The sequence below is a fragment of the Hirundo rustica genome, chromosome 6 (genome assembly GCF_015227805.2).
Source record: "Hirundo rustica isolate bHirRus1 chromosome 6, bHirRus1.pri.v3, whole genome shotgun sequence".
NCBI classification, from domain to species: Eukaryota; Metazoa; Chordata; class Aves; order Passeriformes; family Hirundinidae; genus Hirundo; species Hirundo rustica.
The window spans coordinates 53,025,963-53,047,754 of record NC_053455.1 but is presented as its reverse complement, the minus strand read 5'-3'; the positions used below and the strand labels follow the sequence as shown (position 1 = coordinate 53,047,754).

The 21,792-nt window shown below is 36.4% G+C and overlaps 1 protein-coding gene across 1 annotated transcript in view; it reads left to right on the top strand.

The window, feature by feature from the left end:
- The window catches only part of SBF2 (SET binding factor 2), a 215,968-nt gene that overhangs the window by 173,884 nt on the left and 20,292 nt on the right, over positions 1 to 21,792 (top strand). Inside the window, 7 exon segments of the mRNA XM_040066769.1 lie at positions 570 to 700; positions 4,445 to 4,643; positions 6,228 to 6,424; positions 10,385 to 10,522; positions 11,455 to 11,550; positions 17,103 to 17,290; positions 19,087 to 19,263. Of these exon segments, the coding sequence (XP_039922703.1) occupies positions 570 to 700; positions 4,445 to 4,643; positions 6,228 to 6,424; positions 10,385 to 10,522; positions 11,455 to 11,550; positions 17,103 to 17,290; positions 19,087 to 19,263 (1,126 nt within the window).

Sequence of the window (21,792 nt, the reverse complement as noted above, 5' to 3'; positions counted from 1 at the left end):
CTTACAGCCTAGTGTGGATTAGGATTAGTTTTACCCTATTGGTTTTTATGCATTTGCCCTATTGGTTTTTAATTTAGAGTTTGAGCTTTTGGTCCTCTTTCGAGTTTTACGTTATATGATAATTTTTACTGGACCAGCTGCATCATTAGTCTATTCCAGACCAGTAGGTCCTGTGATTCTCTGTTGATTACTGTATTGTTTACACAGGAAATAGAATCCCAAGCTAGTCATGAAATCCTAAAACCTAAAGGTAATTTCTATCTTTCCTGCCTTTACTTTGGCAGCTTTCTAGATTTATCACATTACTAGAAAAATAAAAAAAACCCCTGAAGATAAATTATATCTGCTTATTCATTAACAGTAGGAAAAAAAAAAAAAAAAAAAGACACAAATTTATCTCTAAGTATTACAGTTTATGTTTAAAAATTAATAGTTAGTATTAAGTGAAAAATTATTAAATCCGTTTTATTTGCATTCATCATAGAAATCTGTAAATGTTACCAGGCAGAATCAGATGAATCTTTCCAAATACTTTTGGTTTTTTTGGATTTATAGTACCTTCTCCAAAGCATTGTGAAGGGAGCAAAACGTGCTGGGAAGATGACAATTGGGCGACAGTACTTATTGAAGAAGAAAACGAGCACCATAGTGGAGGAAAGAGGGAATCGGCCTGGCTGGAATGATGATGATGATATTTCTGGTAAGAGTGTGACTTTTTTATCTGTGTTGGTTAATAAATCTATTCTCATATGTTTCCATTCTGGTATATTGAATGAGAAATGCCTTTAACAAGAAATTGAAGGGTTTTCCTAGACAGGAAAGAGAAGGCTTTCGAATCTGTACATTTAGTGAGTGTTTTCATTTGCAATGAGAAGAGGAAGTTGACTTTATTTAGTGGTACAGCAAAGTACTAGATTATTTTTTAATTATCAAATTATTATAGATATATCTTTTAGATCATTTTTATGTCATGCTAGTGGAGTTGAAACAGCACAGAAGCATGCTGCAGTTTCCATTTATCTCTAGACATCTGGCATCTGCAGGTAGTCTGATGAGAAAGCAGTAACTGGTGAGGTGCAAGAATGAGCAAATTGGAGACTTCTGTGGATGTGGGGCTGACAAATGGTTTCTGGAAGCAGCACAACTCACTACTGCTGAAAATAACACTTCCCATATTTTTGGTTGAAATTTTTTGGGGGTAGAAGGTAGAAAGGGGTTTGGGCACTTTGTGCAGTTTGTGTGATGGTGTGGAGTTTGACTTTCCCCAAAAGGCCTCTTTTGCTCCCCTATGCTGCAGTCTGTACATCCTTATCTGGACCACTGCTAATTTATAATAAACCACTAGAGGGAACCAGATTCTCCTCTACATAAACAGGTATTGTTTTGTCAAAGCATTCTTTCTTAAAAAAAAACATGGGCATCTCAGATAATGAAGTGTTCTTTGAACATTGATAATTTGTTCCAAACATCAAACAAGCCGAATTTTCCTGTTGAATATTTGGTCACTGAGCAAGGCAACTCATGTGACTTAGAAGCAGATGTATGAAAGCTGTCTAAAGCGGTACTGAAGCCTCTGTTCTCTCTGAAATGGAAGAAAGCCATTCCAGGCGAGCTTAAAAATACTGTTTTTCTTCTTTCATTCCAGATAAAGTGATGAGAAATAGGCAAAAAGAAGGGCTGGGAAAACACAGTGTCATTAGAGTGCGAAAAAATTATGTTCTTAATTGAATTTCCAGCATCTTCCTGAAGTGCTGAAGAGTTAGCATGTGTTCTGATGTTACATGTTCTTTGGGTCAGAAATAATTCTGCAGGCTGTACCTGGGTGATTTAGGGGTGATTTTGTTCTTCACTCAGAGACACCAAGCACAGCTGTACCTGTGTATTCGTAGTCTCTTGGTGATGAAGTTCAAAGAGTTTTTGCTTTGCTGATATACAAAAACGATGGTATTTTTCAGTGAACACAGGTTCTATATAAGATTAGTGATAGTCACTTTTTTCCTTCCTGAAAAAAAAAAATTAAATTTTAACTTGTGAGCCTTTATGCCTGCTGCTTTCCTGGCTGGGAATGTGTTAAGGTGACCAAAGGCTGAGTTTGCTTTTCTGTCTGTGCAGTACTGGCAACATCAGGGACAGGGAGCTGTCAACAGCAGTGACTCTGTTTCAGACAGAATGCAGAGAGCCACAGGGAATAATCACTGCAATTCCTTTTATACTGACTGCTGTGGCTTTGTTTTTGACTTGTTTGCAAGTCTCAAAAACTGAATTATAGGAAACTATGCAGCTCTGCCAACAATCTACAGCAGGTGATGTGCTGTCTTAAAAAAGAAATCTTGAAGATAGGGCTGGAAGGAACTTCAAGAGGTCAAGTAGTCCAGCTCTGCCCCAAGGCAAGATCAACATATTTCATGTGTTCCTCATAAGTGTTTGCCTAACTTCTTAAAAGCTTTCAAAGGTGAAGGTTCCACAACTGTAGGCAGCTCATACTAATACTTAGACCATCCTTAATGCTGGGCAAAACAAGCAATTTTCTGAGATTCAGGACTAAACATCATCTTGCTGCAATTTAAGCCTTTCATTTCTTACTCTGCCACTATATACATACAGAAGAGATGATTCCCCTCAGTCTGATTGCAATATATAATGTATATATGATCTGTTGTAATATTTTTTCTGTTGTCTTCTGAATGTTAAATCTATGCAGTCCTTCCAGTTTTTTGTTTATTTGTCTTGACGGACTTCTGATCATCTTCATTGCTCTTTTCTCAGACTTCTTTAGGTAGTCAACATATAACTTGCAATGTGATTTCAAAAACTGGGCACAGTAGTGCAGTTACTAGTTGTTGCCAGAGAACATCTAATTTCACTCAAATTCCTCCTCGTCTCTTTGTTTCCAGAGTTTAGAATCTCTCAATCATTAGCAAATTCTGTTTCATATAGTGGTCACACAGGTGTGTTCAATAAAACAAGAGACTGTGAAACCTTCTTTTGAAAATAGTCACATCTGAAGAACAGTAAAATAGAGGGATTATTCCTTGTTTTTTCAAAATCAAATAAATCATGTTTAAACTTGAGACGGCAAAATATCTTCATCTCCCTCTTCAGTTTAAGGACATGGATAGTAGCTCTTATGTTTAGTTTTTTATGCACAGGAGAGTGTTTTGCAAAGTTTGATCACCAATGTACCTGCTGTCATGGGAGAAAAATCTGTTTAGGAAAAAATATTTCACAAAATACACCCTCATCTTGAGTCAGCTATAGCTTTCTGTTCAAAACTGTTAGATACCAAGATTTTGTATGACCCCCAAAAAATTATTTCTAAAACTCATTTAAATTAGTTTCTCATTAGTGCACTTCACACTTTAGATGTTGTGTGACTTCTTTTTATCATGACAGATATGAAAAAAGAAGAAAAAGAGGAGAGATGCAGATTGTTGACTTCATTATTTAGAAAAATAGAGATTTTTTTTTTTCTTTAGCTGAAAGGGCAAAGAAATTTTTCATTTAGCTTTTATGCTAAAATGTACAGAAAAAAATCATAGAGGTACTACTCCTGTAAATTCTGAATGTTGTCTACTGCCAGTTAAAGCGTTAATTATAGCATATTTTTCTATTTTCTAAATAAGTTTAGACTCCAGTTTTATGAAGTACTGTTTTAAAACCTCATATACTTTTCAGTGCTTCGTCCATGAAGAAATACTTCTTATATGCACATATTTCAATTCTTGAGGTGGGGGAAAGTAACTGTACATGCTGTGAGCAGTAAATCTGCTCTCAGAAGTATTTGGAAATGCTTGAAAGTGTCACTAATAGGCAGGTGGCAGGTTTTGTACTAAGACCTCGCCTGACTTGAATTTCAGAGTAGTTTGAACTTGTGACATAGTTTTTTATCTCTGGTGGTTGAAGTTTTTTCTGCTTTGGAAAGGGCAGCTGATATGCACGGCTGAAGAAAGCTGCTGCCTGACATTGAAACTGAGACATTCAGAACCCAACAGTCATCTCTTGTGAAATTGCAACACTGAAACACTTCTTAGGCTGAACCAAGCCTTAAAAAGATTGTTACCTCTTCTGAAGATAGGTTTTTTTAAAAAAAAGTGTAGTTTATTTTTATCTTGAATGTGTAATGAATCTGTAAAGAATTTTTAAATTGGTAAAGAAAGATTATCTGTCTTCAGTGCGGTTCAAGTGACTATGTGAGATAACTTTCTCCAGGATTTTAGCTAGAGAGATGTCAGCCATGCCAGTCACAAGCACAGTAGGTAACTTGGTGCTATAGTCAGGTTTGCTGACTAAAATGCTATTTTAGTGTTTATTAATTTGGTCAACTGTGGTTTGCATGTCCTGGATCTTGCCATTCATCTCTGGGAGCAGGACAAGCTTGTTTAGAAGAAAGTAGCATTGTTTGCTGTGTAACTGGTGGCCTCTCCAGTAAGATTTTTCCCTTTAGTTTCAGATGACAGCGAGCTGCACACCAGTGGTACCCTGAAAGCATCAGAAAAATCAACCATGGAGCAATTAGTAGAGCGAGCCTGTTTCAGAGACTATCAGCGTTTGGGGCTGGGGACCATCAGCACTAATTCTTCTCGCTCAAAAACAGAATACTTAAGAATAACTGCACTGAACAGGATGTATTCCCTTTGCAGGAGGTGAGTTTATCAATTCACTTAAGTAGCTGAAACTAGAGACACATGTATGTATATCTGCATTCATATATTTACATTTAAAATCTCTTCTGCTCCTAAAAAAAAAAGAAGCAAACTTCAGAAGCAATTAAAAATAACAGTTTTCTTCAAATTAAAAAGTATGTGTTACAGATGACTTTATGAAAGTATTTCCTTTAAAAGTTTGTCAGGTGCTGAAAGTCATATGCTGAGTTTTAGCACATCAGTGTTACTAAGTCCTTTTTTTGTTGTTATGAAAGCTGATGTAGTTTACTGACACTGCCCACAAAAATTCCTTTTAATACAGAAGCCTACCTGCATGAGTCATATCAGAAGACGCTGGCATTCTCCAGAGCCAGTTTTGGGCTGGTCATTGCTTTCATTATGGCCAATGGAATTGCCAGGAAGAAGGGCATGGAAGAGAAATACTAGATCCTTTCTTGTTTCCTGACTTTTCTGGAGTACTGGTTTTGTTTAGTCACCAAGAAATACAGTGCAGATGAAGGCATGAAATCTGTCCATTTTCATTATGTTTTGATTGTTATGCAGACAACCCTTTCCTACCCTAAAGCCATGGGGTTTTTAATATTCTCTAGGCTTTCTTGAAAATATAATTAGTATCTGAAAGAATTACAAATCTCAGCTATATTACTGTGATTGCTGTGTAGACTATAAATACCATATACATTTATTTTGTCTGAGGGCAATTGAATAAATGTCCAAGAATTGAATTTGCATAAATCATGTATATTTTAGAGGAAATAAAAGTTATTCAGTAAACCGTAGCTGTTTTCTTGTTCCTCATCTTAGTTTCTTCTTAACACATGAAATTGGCACTTACGTTGATTTTTGATTTTTTTGGAAGACAGAAAATTATATTTCATATTGCTTGGATCCTTCTTTCACTAACATGAACAAAACTACCATCTTGCTTGTTTTCTGTCTTTAAAGGTATTATGTCTGTGAATTTCCTAATCTCTCAGTGTATTGCAATGTTTTAAACAGAACACAAAAATGCAGTGTCAAACACTCTATTCCAAGGACTCTGACTGGACTCTCTAAATGTATTTTTCCATAAACCAAAGACTATTGTTTTCATTGTGATACTTTAGGCAATCTAATGTTTCTTTCCTTTCAATTCTCATATTTCATATACAGTTGTCCAAACAGAGCTTACTGCCATCATTTGCATACCTCAAAATTTTCGTTTCTGTGATGCTTTAAAAAGTACGGCTTCATTATAGTGACAGATAAAAGAGATGCTAAGAAGAAAAATACTGCCAAATAAAATGTAACCTTAAATGAAAAGTGCTTAGTAATGATAGTCTTACAAATTTTTCATAATTCAATTTCTATTTAAATGCAGTTTGCTTAAATTAATGCATTTGCTAGGCTTGGGCTAAAATGACTTTAAAAATAAAAGCAATTCTAACAGTTAAGGTGTATTTCATTAAGATGTCTTTTCAGCTTGTAATTTTAGGTAGGTATTTTTTTCACTGCTGAGCATTTTGAAATCAATTTTAATTGTTCATTTTTTGGTTTTTTTTTTTCACTTTGCTGCCAATGCAGTTATCCTGGGCTGCTGGTGGTCCCTCAGTCTGTGCAGGACAGCAGCCTGCAGAGAGTGGCTCGCTGTTACCGCCACAATCGCCTGCCTGTTGTCTGCTGGAAGAGCACGAAAAACAGCACCCTGCTGCTGAGGTCTGGGGGCTTCCATGGAAAAAGCGTGGTGGGCCTCTTCAAATCCCAAAACACACATCCCACGGGTGAGTTGATGCAGCTAGGCTTTCTGTAGAAGGAATTTCACGTGGAAATGCATATTTTGCCAGAGGAAAATCAGTGATTCAATGGAATCAAAAGTCTCAGGGTGTAAGTGGTTATCTGATATTAATAGTTACTGTATGTCAAAATCCTGAATGGTATGAAAGCAGTTCCAAAACGTGAATGAATAATTTGGACAGAGATTGGACCAACCACAAGATTTATCAGAATAGTTAGTTTTCAGAGGAATAGAATATTAGGGTAACATTAATTTTGGAAATAACATTTGTTGACTTCTGTCATTCACAGGCAGTGGTTAGGGTACTTCTGACTGCCTGGATTTCCATCTCATGCTGATAGCTTTTTCAGAATTAATCTCATGCCGAGAATGAGTCAGTATTATCTTTAATTGAACTGATAGTTGTTTGGAAATTATTCCAGAATTAGGCCATATTTTTTTCTTTTTGGAGGAAAAGGAAATGTGAGGTCACATTGGAGTACCAGAAACTCACCAAGGTAGCAAAGAAATTTTATTGTCCTGTTTATGTTTCCATCTCTCCCCAGTAATGGCTAAAATGCAACTAAAAGTTTTGACTCTGTTCAAGTGTGTTCTATAGAATTTTTCAAAACCTATAAGAAGCATACTGTACACTTGTGTACACGTGCCATAAAAGTAGTTTGAAGATTACATGATTTAAATTTTTTTTACATAATCCTCCACAATTTTTCCTTCACAGAATACCTTTATGAAAGCCGTGGTTTTCCTTCTTTTTAAGAGCAATTTATATCAGACCTAGTGAGGTTTTGTGTGTATCTACACCTTTAAAATCTCATTATTTCAAAGATATTAGAAAAACGTTTTTAATGTTAGTGTCTGTACTGACTGTTAAGGCTAATTTGGGAATCGCTAATTATCTACTGAATGTTTATTGCTATAACATTGAGTGTATCTCTTCAGTGTTTTATGGGAGCATTTTTTAGTTGGAGTGATGAGCATGAAGGCAATGAATTGAAATTTATATAAGGTGTTTTTGTTGAAAGGATTAATACAATCAGTGAAGTACTACCAATAGTTGGCACAGCAGCTGTCAAAGCTGATGGCTACACCAGTTCTTCCACATGGTTATGGTATGAATCCCAGGCATGGCAATTCAAATGTTAGTCTTCAGCTGATTTAATACTGATTGTCCTGGCTGAAATACAGATGAGGCATCTTTAACCTGATACAAATGGAGAAAAATTTGAAAAAAACCTGCAGGAACAGTCTCAAAATTATGTCAAGACAAACATTTTGATGCTTTCTGCAGTAGTTTTCTGATGGTTTCTTTTCTTACTTTTATATAGCTTTTTATATTGCCATTGCCATATGTCCACCAGATATATGATGGAGTAGATAAACGGATTGACGACAACTGTGTCTGACAGATACTTGCTTCTGGAGTTACTGTTTCTTTTAAAGTATGGAGAAAAGAGAGACTTCCCTCAGGAAGATACAGCAAGGAAAAAGGAGAATATTTATAGGGTGTTTATTTTACTCTTCATGAGGTTGAAGCTTGTTGAAAACAACACTGATCAACAAAGGTAGTTACACCACAGCTGCCTCAGCAGTTGCGTGCAGTGACGGAAAGTCTATAATGAAAAACGCATTATGAAGCAAACCAAGAGGGTAAAGATAATCTGATGTTAAATTCAAGTTGACACGTTCATTCTTTCCTAAGAAGAGACTTTATAGGAGTGGATTTTTATTGATCAGTTCTGGATTGATACAGAGAAACAAGGAGGGCCTGCTGGAAACTTAATGAACATTTTTGTGATTTCCTGTTGTGTGGTGTGTTACGCAAGTTTTCAAGCATAGTTGGAGGTCAATATGTTATAGAAGAAGCACAGAACATATTTTTAGAGAAATATGCACAGTACTTAATTTCTGTGTGGAACTAAACTGCGTATGCAACAGAATTGTTTTTTCTAATGTCTGTCCAAAAAAAGATTATTGACAGATGTTCAAATATGAGATAGAGAGTATATAGGTCTTTTGAAATGTTCTTTTGAAAACTGCAAGTTGGTTTCTGAATTACTTTGACCTCACTTGGAATTTTTGTGGCAGTGCACTGTAGTTCTAAATATGACATTCTACAGCTAAATTAGCATTTATTGATCAGCTACCCTGTGGAAAGAACGTTCATGTTTCTTGGATGTAGTAACACTATCCAGAGAACAGTTGTCTTGGTTCAGGCTGAATTACTGATTGTATTAGGACCTGTAAGATAAAGATGAAAGCCATCTGTGACCAGGCATATAGCACACAAATTAGCATTCTGGTACTAAGAAATGCGTTTCTTTCCTTAGTTAAAACCAAATTAAATGGGATAAAATTGCTACTTGGGATCTCTACCCCCCCCATCTTTTGTTTAAATCCATGTTGCTGTGGTCACCTTCACGTGTGATACAGCACTTGAAAGGTGGTCATTCCGTAGAAGTCCCAGTTCACCTGTGCTGGTAGGGGGCAATGCTTTGAGTCACCTCTCTGTGCTGCTGTGATGTGATCAGTTGTGGTAAGGATGAAGGGGCAAAATTTTCCACCTCTAATCCATCACAAGGACATTTTTGCCCTCAGTCTTTAATTCTGATATGTACTTTGTTCAATGACAGACCTTGATATAAGTCGAACTGTTTTTCTAAAACACACACAATACTCTTCACAAAATAAAACCTTTAAAGTGCAGGTGGTATAGATGTTATCCTTTCATTTGGACAGTTCAATTCTTTTAATTTAACTAAATTGTTGAGACCTAAATTGACTTTTTCTAGTATTATTTCAGGGGTGGGGGTTCCAGAGACCTTTCCAGTGGGTTTCAGGATGTGTAAATTCTGCTTAGGAGTAGAAGGGAAAATAATGTTCCTGCTCAGACTTTTCCCTTGGTCAGATAGAAATATCATCACTTCCTGATTGTACTTTCAATTCAGATACTAATTTCTGTCTTGAAATTTCTTTCGCTACCTCCAGCTAATTAGCTCACTGTCTATTAGTCTCCAGCATAGAATCTGATTGGATCATCATTGGAGAAAATTATTTACAATTTTACGAAGTGTTTTGTCAAAATGGCTCAATCAAGTTCTTTAACTTTGTCTCTTATTCCAAATCTTGTCTCTTGTGAGCAAGATATCAAATCTGGTTTAAGCAGCTATGAAACTCTTGCCCTATAGTAAGTCCAAAGATAGCTGCAATAAACTAGAATTCCAAAAATTTTGTTTGGCATTTGAAAAAAAATAAACTGACTCATTAATAGTGGACACTATTTTGTCATTGTGCTATGGCCCAGGACCTGAGCTTCATCTCCTTTCCTTAAGTCCTTGCACCTGGACACTCCACCAAAATGGATGGAGTTTTTCTCTTTGGGATTATTTGTTTTTCTTATTTTTGAGGGGGTTTTCCCTTGGTTCTGTGTTTTGTTAATGTTTTCTTAACTTTTTTAATGGGCACTGTGTCCCAAAGAACCTCCAAGTACAGGTAAGTAACCTTCCTTTTCAGGAATGAGGTGGAGCTGGTTGAGTATGGTTTTAACTTACTTTTGTTACAGAAACAGTTCTGTCTGTTCTCTGCACAGTTTGATGACAAGCAAGACAAACTTAGAAATGTTACTTTTTGTTTGGAGAGTGAAAGGAAATCTGCATTAACTTCACCAAGTTTGTGTTGATCACATAATGGCTAGTGATCAGAGTTTCAAGTAGTGACCATTAGGTAAAAATTTCAGAAGTTCAGCTTTGTGTGGAATGCAGGAGACCATTGCTGGATCCTGCTGTACAGCCAGGTGATGAACAACTTGTCATCAAGGGAAAGGCTTTTTGAACCTTTGGCAAACTAGGACATTTCCAATTCTCTGCTTTACACAGTAAGCCTTTTATTCTTTGTATCGGCAAATTGTATTTTTCTTATTTAATGCAATCCATTCTTCTTGTGACTCTAGCTCCCACGTCTCTAGAATCTTCAAGCAGTATAGAACAGGAGAAATACCTACAAGCCTTACTGAATGTGATATCCGTCCACTGCAAAAAGAATGGCAGTAATACTCTCACTGTTAGCCCAACCATTGCTCTGTCTCCAGGTAAAATTGGTTTGTACAGTGCTTTTCTCTGGCTAAGCTGATAAGTGACTTCTCTCTGATTTGGTGCTAGTTCAGTGTTCCTTATGAATTCTGTTGTTTCTTTACTGTTAGACTTTCCACATAGACTTTCCATAGACTATTCACTCTTAGTTTCAGTGAATGTGTTTTCCCTGTGTAAAGGATGTTCGTAATCGTTCTTGAAATACTTTTCAATATTAATCTGGCAGTGAGGTCTTTTATAACTAATTAAGAATAAACTGCATATGGAATAAAAGACTACCAAATTTTAAAGGATGCAAAATCTGCTCTATTTTGTATTATGAGGAAGTATGAGGTTGCAAGGTCAGAACAGGTAACGTTGTTTAGCTGCAGCAGCCGTGGAAGGGGTATAGGCCTCTTTATGCATTACATCCTCATAATGAGTTTCTGCTAATGTGATTTCCAAATAGAGCTCTTTTTGCAGTGAAAACTGTTTCAAAATACACTATTTGAGTTATCCCTAGGTGGAACCATGAAGAAATGAATCCATGTTTCATTTCAGTTATTTTGTGATGAAACTTAGTGAGGTTTAGGTGAGGGTAATCCCAATGCGTCAGGAAGGACTATGTGACTTGAAATTGTCTGTCTTGTCTTAGTTGGTTGTAATTGGCCTAATGCTGCCAAACAGTGGCTTTTCTTGTAAAGTAACACCATCTCAAAGTGTATGTGCTTTGCTTCATTTATTGTAAAATATGTTGATTGCTCAGCTGCATCTAACACCTCCATACTGTTGCCAAATGTATACATCTGTCTTAAAAATAAATCTAAAGTACAAAGTTGGCAAGAATTAGCTGTATTGGGTGAAAGAGGGTGTTTTATCAGTCATATTAAGTGTTAGTCTGGTTAACACTGTAGCTTTTTTAATCTTCTGTTCTTTTTTTGGCTGACTTTAGGCACTGAAACGAGGGCTTCAAGAATGTCTACTGTGTTTAAGCAGGTAGTGCCAGGACATTTGGATGTAAATCTATCCAATAGCTTTGCTGGAGGAGGTTAGTAAGACTAGCTCAAAGTCTATTATCTGAAGTAATAAATGATGAAAAAATTTCAGTGAAATAAAAATAATAATACTCCTTATTGATTCATTGCTCTGTGAAACAGCGAAACAGAAATTAGATTGGCCTCAGTCCACAACATTATCTAATTTCTGTTCTAATCCTTTACTTACCATTGAAATAAAATGGGTTTCACGTTGGAATTAGTGAAAAATTAAGCACTCAGATAGGGATTATATTTCTAAATTATTTGGGATTCATCCATATTTTTGTCTGTGTATGGCCTGAAAATGCATATTTTTATATAAGAATTTAATAGACTTTAGAATCTGCAATTACAGATAATTCCAATATATGCCTGAAGTTTAGCTGATGCTTCATAACATTGCAAATAATCTGAATAATTTTACTCTAAGTAGTAAGGAGTTATGTGGCCAGGTGTAGTAGGTAGGGAGATAAAGTACATTCTTTGAAGTAGTTATGCCTAGTTACAGGGGCTCATCAGTGTCATTTCTACAAGAACATTTCATTATATTAGGGGGATTCCATCTACTTGTATCCTTCTTATCTGATGGAATTATTATGATTTTGTAATGTGCAACATGGGCGTAAATCAGTGCACCAAGTTCCTTAAATATAGGTTTGTTAAAATAGGGATGAATATATTCCATAGGAAAGAGCATTTTACATTTGATTTATTACCTTTCTGCTGTGAAGGCTCCTTTTACAATTATTTCTAAGCATCTAAAAGTTGTTTTTCTCCTCTTTTGATACCTTATCTAAAATCAGTTAGATTTACGTTGACGCGCTGAGGCCCATTCCAACCTAAATCTTCTTGTGTGATACAAAACCTAGAGCTCCCTATGAGAAAGGATACAAATACTATGTAGATAAAAACTTCAGAGGGGGTGGGTGGGATTAAGAAAATGAGAGAAGGAGAAACACAAGAGGGAGGGAGAAAGGAAGATGCTTAGAGATGTACAGGGAAGTGATGTGAGTATTGTAGCAGAGGGGAAGAGAGGAGGGGCAGGAGAGTACATGGGGAATCACCACCGAATGGGGAATTCTGTGCATTTTCATTAATCATAGGCAATGCATATTTCTTATCTAAGAGCCTTGTCTATGGGCTGTGCTCACTGTGTTGCTCCTGTGTCATAGCTGGAGTTGAATAAAGCTGGTGATGTGGGTGAGAGAGCTGGGGCTGAGGAGAGCAGGAGGGAATAGTGGCTGCAGCTGCTGGATAAATGGTGCTGTGCCCAGCCTGACTGAGTACTGGAGCAGTGGCAGTGCCGGTGGCTGACAGCGGAGGTTTGGTTGTGTTCCATCCCCTTGTGCCAGCACAAAAGCACCAACAAAAGCCAAGTGGTGCTGAGGGGCAGCAAAGGTGCTGCAGATAAGTCAGGGAAAGCTTGCTGGTTGTTGTGTGGAAGTTGTCTTTTGAAGATAAAGGGATTACTGAAATAACTGCTGCTGGTTTCTAGGATTAGATTTCATGGTAAGTGTGATAGGATAAGTTTGTTGCTGCTCAAAGGAAAAAAGGAGCCCGAAAGCACTATTAGGTCACAGACATGCTGTTTTATTGGCCATTGAAATCCCTTGGCTAAATTTCAGCAGTAATCAGGAAGAGGGCAGAGAAGTTATCTTGTGTCTCGCTGGATGGCTGTCACACCTGCCCTGTGTGTCTGAAAGGCGTCTGCTCACAGCTCAGCAGGATACGTGAGGACTTCTGAAACACGAGAAGGTTTGACAAGTACAGTGGGAGCCCTAGGGAAGGTGAGAAGTTGACAGGGGAAGAAGGAACAGAGAAAGGGAATATCTCCCTGGAGAGAAGTAAACACTAGGGAGTTTAGATTAGCTGATACAATTCTTTTAAAAGAAATTCTAAAATACACGGAGTATATAAAATCTCTAAAATTGTTCTCAAATCCATTCTTAGAAACCTCCTCACTACTTTTTCACAGCTAGATATATTCCATATGTGAAGCAGCACGCTGCCATGGATTATACACTACACTGTGCAAAATACAATAGCAATGTTTTTGTGGTTTGGATTCTGGACCACTCTTTTCTTCTGTTTATTGTCACACATATGAAGGCTCAAAAGCCAGGTTCAGCTATGATACACCAGTAGAAAATTATATTTTCTGTTTGCTTGGGGTTTTTTTTTCCAGACAATGTATTTGTAATACATATAATTTTAAAAAAATGATTTAGAATATATGTTTCAGTGCCTGAATCATATTTCTCGGTTTTTTAGAACCATCCTTGTTCTGAACACTCATCAGTTGTTCTGAATATTTGTGTCTGTGTCAAGTATGATTTTTTACTTTATCTGGAACATTGTCACAAAGCATCTGCCCAAAGCTCAGTCAAGTTGGTTTTGATCTGAACTGTTTGGTCAAATAGTTATGTTTCATAATATATTTTCATTCTTTGACCTTTTCTTGGTTCGTATTTTTCATGAGAATTATAAGTTCACTCAAAGCTTTTCCTCTTACATTACTTTGTAAGTGTAATGTGGTTCTACAGAGCAGCACTTCTTACCTGGCATTGCCGTGTAATTTAGCGGAGTAAAAAGCCTTCTCAGTATGTTTTACTTCTATTGGAGAAATACTGGGATATTTATAATTTAAAAATACACACCCAGCTCAGACAATTATTTTCAAAGCAGGAAACATTAACATTTTGAGTATGATTTAATAGAATATTTGTATTAAAAGGACTCAGTTATGCTGATGTGGGTTTTAAGCCAAAGATATATACACTCATAAACATATAAGGCTCCCACAGAAAATGATGATTTTTGCAAGAGGAGACAAGATCTTTTTCTGTGATAGATACTACATGTTTTCTAAATTATGTACTTGTACACAGGCCTTTAAAAATGTTTGTAGGTATATAGATCTAACAACTTGCATTCTTCTTTAATTTTGAGGTCCATCAAGTTCTACACTTAATGTCCCTCGACTAAACCGGTTTTTTATAACAGGCATTAATGCTGGGTTTTTTAATTAAACTAACTTTCAGCTGGGTAGAAACTTTCAATAAATTATTCAACAGAATGATTTAATCATTACATTTCCTTTGGTATTATAATTATGGCAAAGCACATGATGACTTTGCTACAAGCTTGAAGCTATTGCAATGACAACAGAAATTATTCCTGTTTGATAAATGGATACCTCCTTCCCATTTTATATTGCTTTTGTGGCTTGACTGATGTTTTGTCTTGTGATGCCTAAGATTTGTGCTGTCTGATAAATCATGTACTATAAAGAAATGCAATATATGCTAGATCTTTGGAAATTAATAAGTAACCCTTTTCTTCTCTCCTGCAATGTGTATCGCTGCAATGTGCATTCCATTCCTCCTCCTTCTGTCTTAACTGTTATCTGCCAGTCCTTGGGTGCAGAGATAAATGTTTCACTCATTCAAATTCCAAATCAGCAACTAAGGAAAGAGTCCATCAAGGTACTGTATTCTGTCCTGAAAGCCCATTCTCTTCTACCATCCTCTGCTACAATGTCTTAATTCCTTCTAAAGTGATAGAAAAGCTTTGTTTCTGCATTAAAAAATAGGGGGGGGGGGGTTAGCTCAGTGTTGTGGATTTGTTATGTTTTGGAGGTTTTTTGCCCATTGAATGTATGCACAGTGACAGTGATGTAACACAGAGTGATATGTAGAAAATTTTCTGTATGAAACTTTTAAACAGCTAAAAATGAGTTCTGGAAAAGAGTGAAGTAGCTAAGAAATGCTGTTATCTAATCCATGAATTTCTTTCCATAGTTATTATTAATGCTAATGAACAGGGAAAATTGATTACTGTCAAATCAGAAAGTCATTATAACACAGTGTATTCCAAATAATAAAAGCAATATACTGCTAACAAAAATAAACTACTAGGCAAAAATACAATAGAAACATAATTGTGCCTTTTAATCACTGCTGTCCATGCTGGTAAACATGTTCATCTGCATGACTTTGTAGCCAGTTTTGTTGCTTTTGATGTGCCACAAGTGCTAATGATGGGTGCATTTGTGAAATGCTCCAAAGTGTCACTGTGCATTTTTGTACACTTCATTTTTGGGTACAGCAGTCTGTGTTGGAGCTTGCATTTTTCATACCAAATGAATAAGAACTTCTTTCTCTTATTAAGTGTTTGCTGTGATTTCTGCTTGCTAAAGGCTTTGTTATTTCACGTGTAGTAGCTGAGATGTGGAATAAAAGTTGGTACTCAGTACACTCCTTCACTCCTTGAGGTTTTTTATAAAAGTGGCTGGCTGTGAAGTGGGAGCTTTTGAGAGGTGTTTCTGACTCAGAACTCCTTGCCAGCCACTCTCAGTTGCAGCAGTTCATCTGCTCACATCTCAGACTAGCAGCCAGACAGGCAGACACACTAAGCTGTACAGACAAGTCCCTGTTGAGAGTTACCATACAGAATTATTTTTTAACAGAAATCCAATCCTGCTTCTAAAAAATAGAATAAAATTATTTTGCTGGTTGATCTATCTCAGTGGAATTTACTGTTATCTGCATCTTTTTTCTTCTATGCAAGAAATGTTAACTATGCACATTATTGGATTTTCCTGAAGAGGGGTGGGTGTTGATCCTATAGTATCTAAATTTCTAGTACTGTAAGGTATTTCTGGTGCCTCTTTTGGATATCATGCTTCACAGATTTATGGACAAGAGTCTCTTCTGATAATCTGATTTACTGCATATTGGGATAAAGAATTTCACACTGCCATTTGGACGCCAAATTTAGTGTAGTTTAAGGGATTTGAATTTCAAGTAGTGCTATTCATACTCTGAGAATCCAATACCTTTCACATGCCTCACATTGCACACACAAAAACAATCTCACAAAATCCTGGTTATTAATTGAGGTACAGAAAAGAGAAAAATATTTACTGCTTGTCTTTTCTTCTAGCCCTAATGAGGCCTTGGTAATCTGGTTTATCGCTGCTTAATCTTTCATTAAAATCACCAAAACTGACTCAAGCAAGATGGGATTAGAGCATGTTGCGTGCTGTAGGAGGTTCCTCCCCTGGCAGTGCCAATGAAGCTGCAGCAGCAAGGTGTACAGTGCAGACTTAGAGTGTTGTTGGGACGTTGGTGTGATGTCATTCCAAAATTGCTGCTTGCAGGTGCAGTCCGTGGTTCCACATCGCACTGCACTTCACGTTGTTGCTAGCTTTGGGATTTCTGTACTTTCCTGATTTCTGTCCCTCTAGAAATTTCATTTCCGTGCACTTACCTGGACATGGCTATTTGCAAATTGTGATTTATCCCCGTATCACTGATACCACAGCAACTGTTTTGTTTACAGTAGAACGCACTGTGCGGAGACAGATGAGTGTATGAGGTTCAGCAACAATGCAGGAGCATGGTTTTGACAATTTTTGTTCCAAATCTATTTCTTTCCAGTACATGCCATTAATTATGTCCTGTGAGGGATACATGTGACATGTTTAAGCATGTGCCTTAGTAATTATGGTCCCCAGTGCCTCACACAAAGTGTTTTTAAAATATTCTTCATCCTTACGAAGGTGTATGGGCGAGTCTTCGGTCAAGCAGCCGATTTATCAACACTCAGACTCCATTCATTGATGTTGGTGCAAGACTTGCAGGGAAAGATAACACCCCTCCCTACAGCAGCAGCAGCTCTTTTCTGCAAAGTCATCTTCTGAGAAGACAAGCAGCCCTCTATATATTTGGAGAAAAATCTCAGTTACGGGTAATGACAATTTCTTTGTAATGCTTAATGTAGTTTTTATTTGGTTGACTTTAATTATTCTCATGTAGTGACAAACAGTAAATGATATTCAAGATAACATGGAAATACGTTATGAAGGAAACAAAATGTTGTTAGCTGGGAGAAGCAATTATCAGGGAAGGAAACCTTCATTACTGTGGGCAGCGCTAACTCACAATCAGCCAAATTGATGAGAATAAGGCCAACCAGAACTCCTGATTTGATTACATGAAGAGGACCATGATGTCTACAGTTTTGTACATATTATTTGATAGATTTTAATGTTTTCGATTGCAATTGTTGTTTTGAAAAACAGGTATCCTTTAATTCTTAGTAGTTTTACTTGTTTTCTGAAAATGTTTTCAGATTTTTTTAAATCTCTGCATTCAAAGATTAAAAAAACAGGGCTTTTTCTACTTTCTTATTCAAAATGTGAACATACATAAAATATTAATGTACGTTTTGAAATACAAGAAGGTCCAAAACCCATATGGTAGTAGGAAAGTACATCAGTATTCATTTTTTTTCTGAAATGTTCTATCAGGAGGTGGAGGAGACATGCTTTACTAGAATAATGCATCAATTACATAGAATTCAATTACTGTATTCCACTAATAATCACTGTTTCTATTTGTTTGATTTCTTGATGAAGGATACGTGAAGAGTTCAGTCATTCATCTACAGCTGTGTAGCAGAAACTCTTACTTTATTCTGCTAAATAATCACGTCACCTAAATTGATAAGGAAAACAGAAATAGACATTTTAAAGAAATGGTGCTACTTTCCTCAGTTGCTTTTGTCGTGCATTATTACAACTTACCATTGTTGAGTTACTGAATTTATTTTTGAACCATGCCAAAATATAAACAGAATTAAAACCAGGCTTTCACTTTCTTACATTTTCACTTGGCATTTTATGAAAGAGCTTAATGAAGACTATTTGCAGGCCAAGTTTAATTCAGTGAAAGCAATTTCTGAGGAAAACTCTAAAGGTTTGGCATGAACATCTTCAGTGATGCTTCATAGATGAGAATTGTTTCTCCTAATAATGTTCTCCATATTATCCTTTTCATCATAATCCATTGGGTTTTGGTGGAGTTTTTTTTCAATCAGCTAACTTGTTCTCTTAATTCAGTCCTTCTCTCTTATTGCTAAATGCAGTAAGTTAAATAAACCATGAGGAATTCTTTTAGGAAAACCATCCAGCTGCTGCTCTGTGCTGAACAAGGTTCTTCAGACAAACAACTCCCTCAATGTCCAGGGATTGTTTAGATGACTCAGCTGGTTTGCAGTTATGGGGCTTCCTTTTGGGTGTGGGGGTTACTTTTTTTCCGCTTTATTGAACTCCCAAAATGTGTCCTGCACTGTTCATATGTCATCCATGCACATATTTTCATTTTTATTTGTTTATTGTTGATTAGCTTTAATAATGTTAAAGGAAGTATACTTTGTTTTGTATAAAGAACTGAACAGATTGTCACTCTACTTCGGTTTTTCACCACTATAATTGTTAGAGTCATTCTAATTATTATTGAAAATACGGCTGTTGTGCAGTACATTCTACTGTTATGGTTATCGTTGGATACTTTATTGTGGTACATTTTGCAAGGATTTTTATTCTCTTTTATTATCCTGGGCAGGTGTTTAACTACACCGATTTTTCATGAGAAATTAATGACTTAGCAATAAAGCAGGCAAGACTTGGGGATTTAAGGAGACCGTCAGTGAAAAATATGCTTCCCTTTTGAATTACATCTCCTGTTGTCCTTTTCATGCAGGGGTTCAAACTTGATTTTGCTTTGAATTGTGAGTTTGTTCCTGTTGAATTCAGTGACATCCGACAGACAAAGGCGAGCTTTAAAAAGCTGATGAGAGCTTGTGTTCCCAGCACTATTCCTACCGATTCTGAGGCAACATTCCTCAGAGCACTTGGGGAGTCAGAGTGGTTCCCACAGGTAATTTATCTGACAGGTACTTCTGATAATCTATGTGCAGTACTGCTCACACAAAATAAATTCCAAGCTCTTGTGACAGAGGACTATTGTGTTCTAACCAGCTGTTCTTTGCTCATTGTAAGCACTTTACACGCAATCTATTCCGGCATTACACAAGCATTACTATTATTTTAATACTATCATAACATTTACAAATATGGGAGGCATTTTTATAACAATTTATGTTTTATAGCATGGAACTGGATTATCTATCTACATAAATTCATGGTCTTGGTTTGAAATTATTTTTCTTATTTTATGTATTTTAAAAATCAGAAAAAGAAATTGTGGAACAACAAATGAGCTTTTTGATATTAAAACCAATATTTGACTCTTCCTATGTGTTCCCATCCTGGATTTTGATATGTGCAAGTTAAAAAACAAGCAAACGTCTTTTGTGGGATATGGGGAGGTGTTTGTGGGGAAGAGAAGATTCTCTGTGTGTTACTCTCTTCTCTCTGAACCTGTACCTTTATCTCCCTCTCTCACATTCCTTTACATAAATATTAACCAAACAAAGGCAAGACTAGAGCAAACTTAGCAAGATTCAAATTAAGAAGGATGTGGGAAAGCCAGCTCTTTGTAAATCTAAAACCACTTTATTACAGTGAATGGTTTTTAACGGCTGCTTTTGTGTTCGGAATCCACTGCAGAATATACTTTTCTCAAATGCTGTTAATCACAGAAAGCAGAATAGAAACTTCAGCTGATTTCTTAAGGAGGAAATACTTGTAAATAACATGTCTGTTATTAGGAAACATTAACATCAGGAAATGCACTCCTGGTTGAAACGTGCTGCAAGGGGTGACTTAACTTCTTCCCTGAGGTGAGAGCAGGAGCTGCTCATGGCTGGGTCTGGCCACCAAGGTTTTCAGGAAGGGAAGGGGTTGGGAGAGCGTGAAAAAGACTCAACTTCCTCCTCATGTGAACATTTTCCATCACAGAGTGGTTGAGCAAGTTCATAAGTGTAGATAAATTAATCGAATGTCATCTCATCATTGAACTGATGAAATAAACCTGCCCCCTGTAGCAGCCCAGGGACTGAGGGCAGATAACCCTGGAGTTACTCTCTTTTGGCATATTTCAGAGGATCATTCTTTTTTTTGGGTGCATCACTCTGCTGAGGACTAGGACATAATGTCACACACTAGCTTTGTTACATTTAAACCACATTTCTGTGGTTTAAGTCATGTCATATCTGACTTATGTGATAAAGCTAATTTATGACCGATAAAGTTAATTTATGACTGATTTGGCACATTTTTCTACTATTCCCATGAAAGAACACAGATCTGTCATCTCAGAAATGTTTTCATTGTGTTATGCTTTCCTCTTCTGGGCAATAGAAGTTTAACATTACTGATTTTAACACTGTCTCTTTGTAAGGATGTGAATGCATAGAAGAAAATTGAAGCACTGCCCTATCTTCTGAACACAAATTATAAAACTAGTGGTTTGCATTTTTAACAGTGAATCTGTAAAACCAGATTGCATATCAGTTTCCTCATTAAAGATGGGAAAAAACAGCCTTTCTTCTATTCTACTGCCTAAGAAAGCATAGAAGAACAAACAAGCTTGGTTTTCAACGTGGTTCTCTTTTCAGTCTTTTCCTCTAAAAATTGCAGGAAAATTAGTTGGTTTGGGTTGGGTTTTTTCCTAAATAATGACTGTGTGAATGCTCAGAGGAGTCAAGGTTTTTCTATCACAATTTCTATAGCAATATTCATCTTTTTAAGAGGAAGAAAGCAGACTGCCATGAGTAAGGATGAATATTCTAGGATTTAACTGTTGATTTGGTTTGGTTGATCTTTTTTTCCTCTTATTTTCTTCAACTGAATTTTGTTCTCACTTTCTTGTGCCTTTTGTACTTTCTGAACTTACTTTTTTTTCCTTCCATAAATGATCGTAAATGATTCTTACCATCTTTTGTTTGTTTTCCTATACTGTTTTCTTCCTTCTTTCAGGCTTTAATCTTTCCTGTTGCTTCTGTTGGTTGGATTTTATTCAGTGCTGCACAAAGAACAGTTTCACTCTGCTGTAAAAAACTGAATTGTTTATGTATTATCTATTATGTTGTTTAGCAAGAGCGCTGTTATAGTATACAAAAATGGTAGAATCATCATGCAGATTTTTCTTTTTAGTAATAATGATGCAAAGACTCATAGTAAAATAAAAATGCCCGGATTGGCATGAACTTGTTTAACTTGCTTATTTTAGCATCACTGTGTAATGAGTATTAAAATGCAAATAATTCAAGTCCTCTTTTGATAGATTTGAGCCTGTCTGCCCTACTGTCTAAACTATTTCTCTGTTGTTGTTGTTATTTTTGTTCAATTCATTAATTTCCAACTTCCATGGGACTGAATATTAATAATATTATCTTGTAAATATCTTGCATGGATTCTCCCATCAGAGTACTTAGGGACTTTATGGAATCTTAACATTTCACAGGAAATTATTTTAGTGTTAAGCCCAGGATGGAATTTCTCT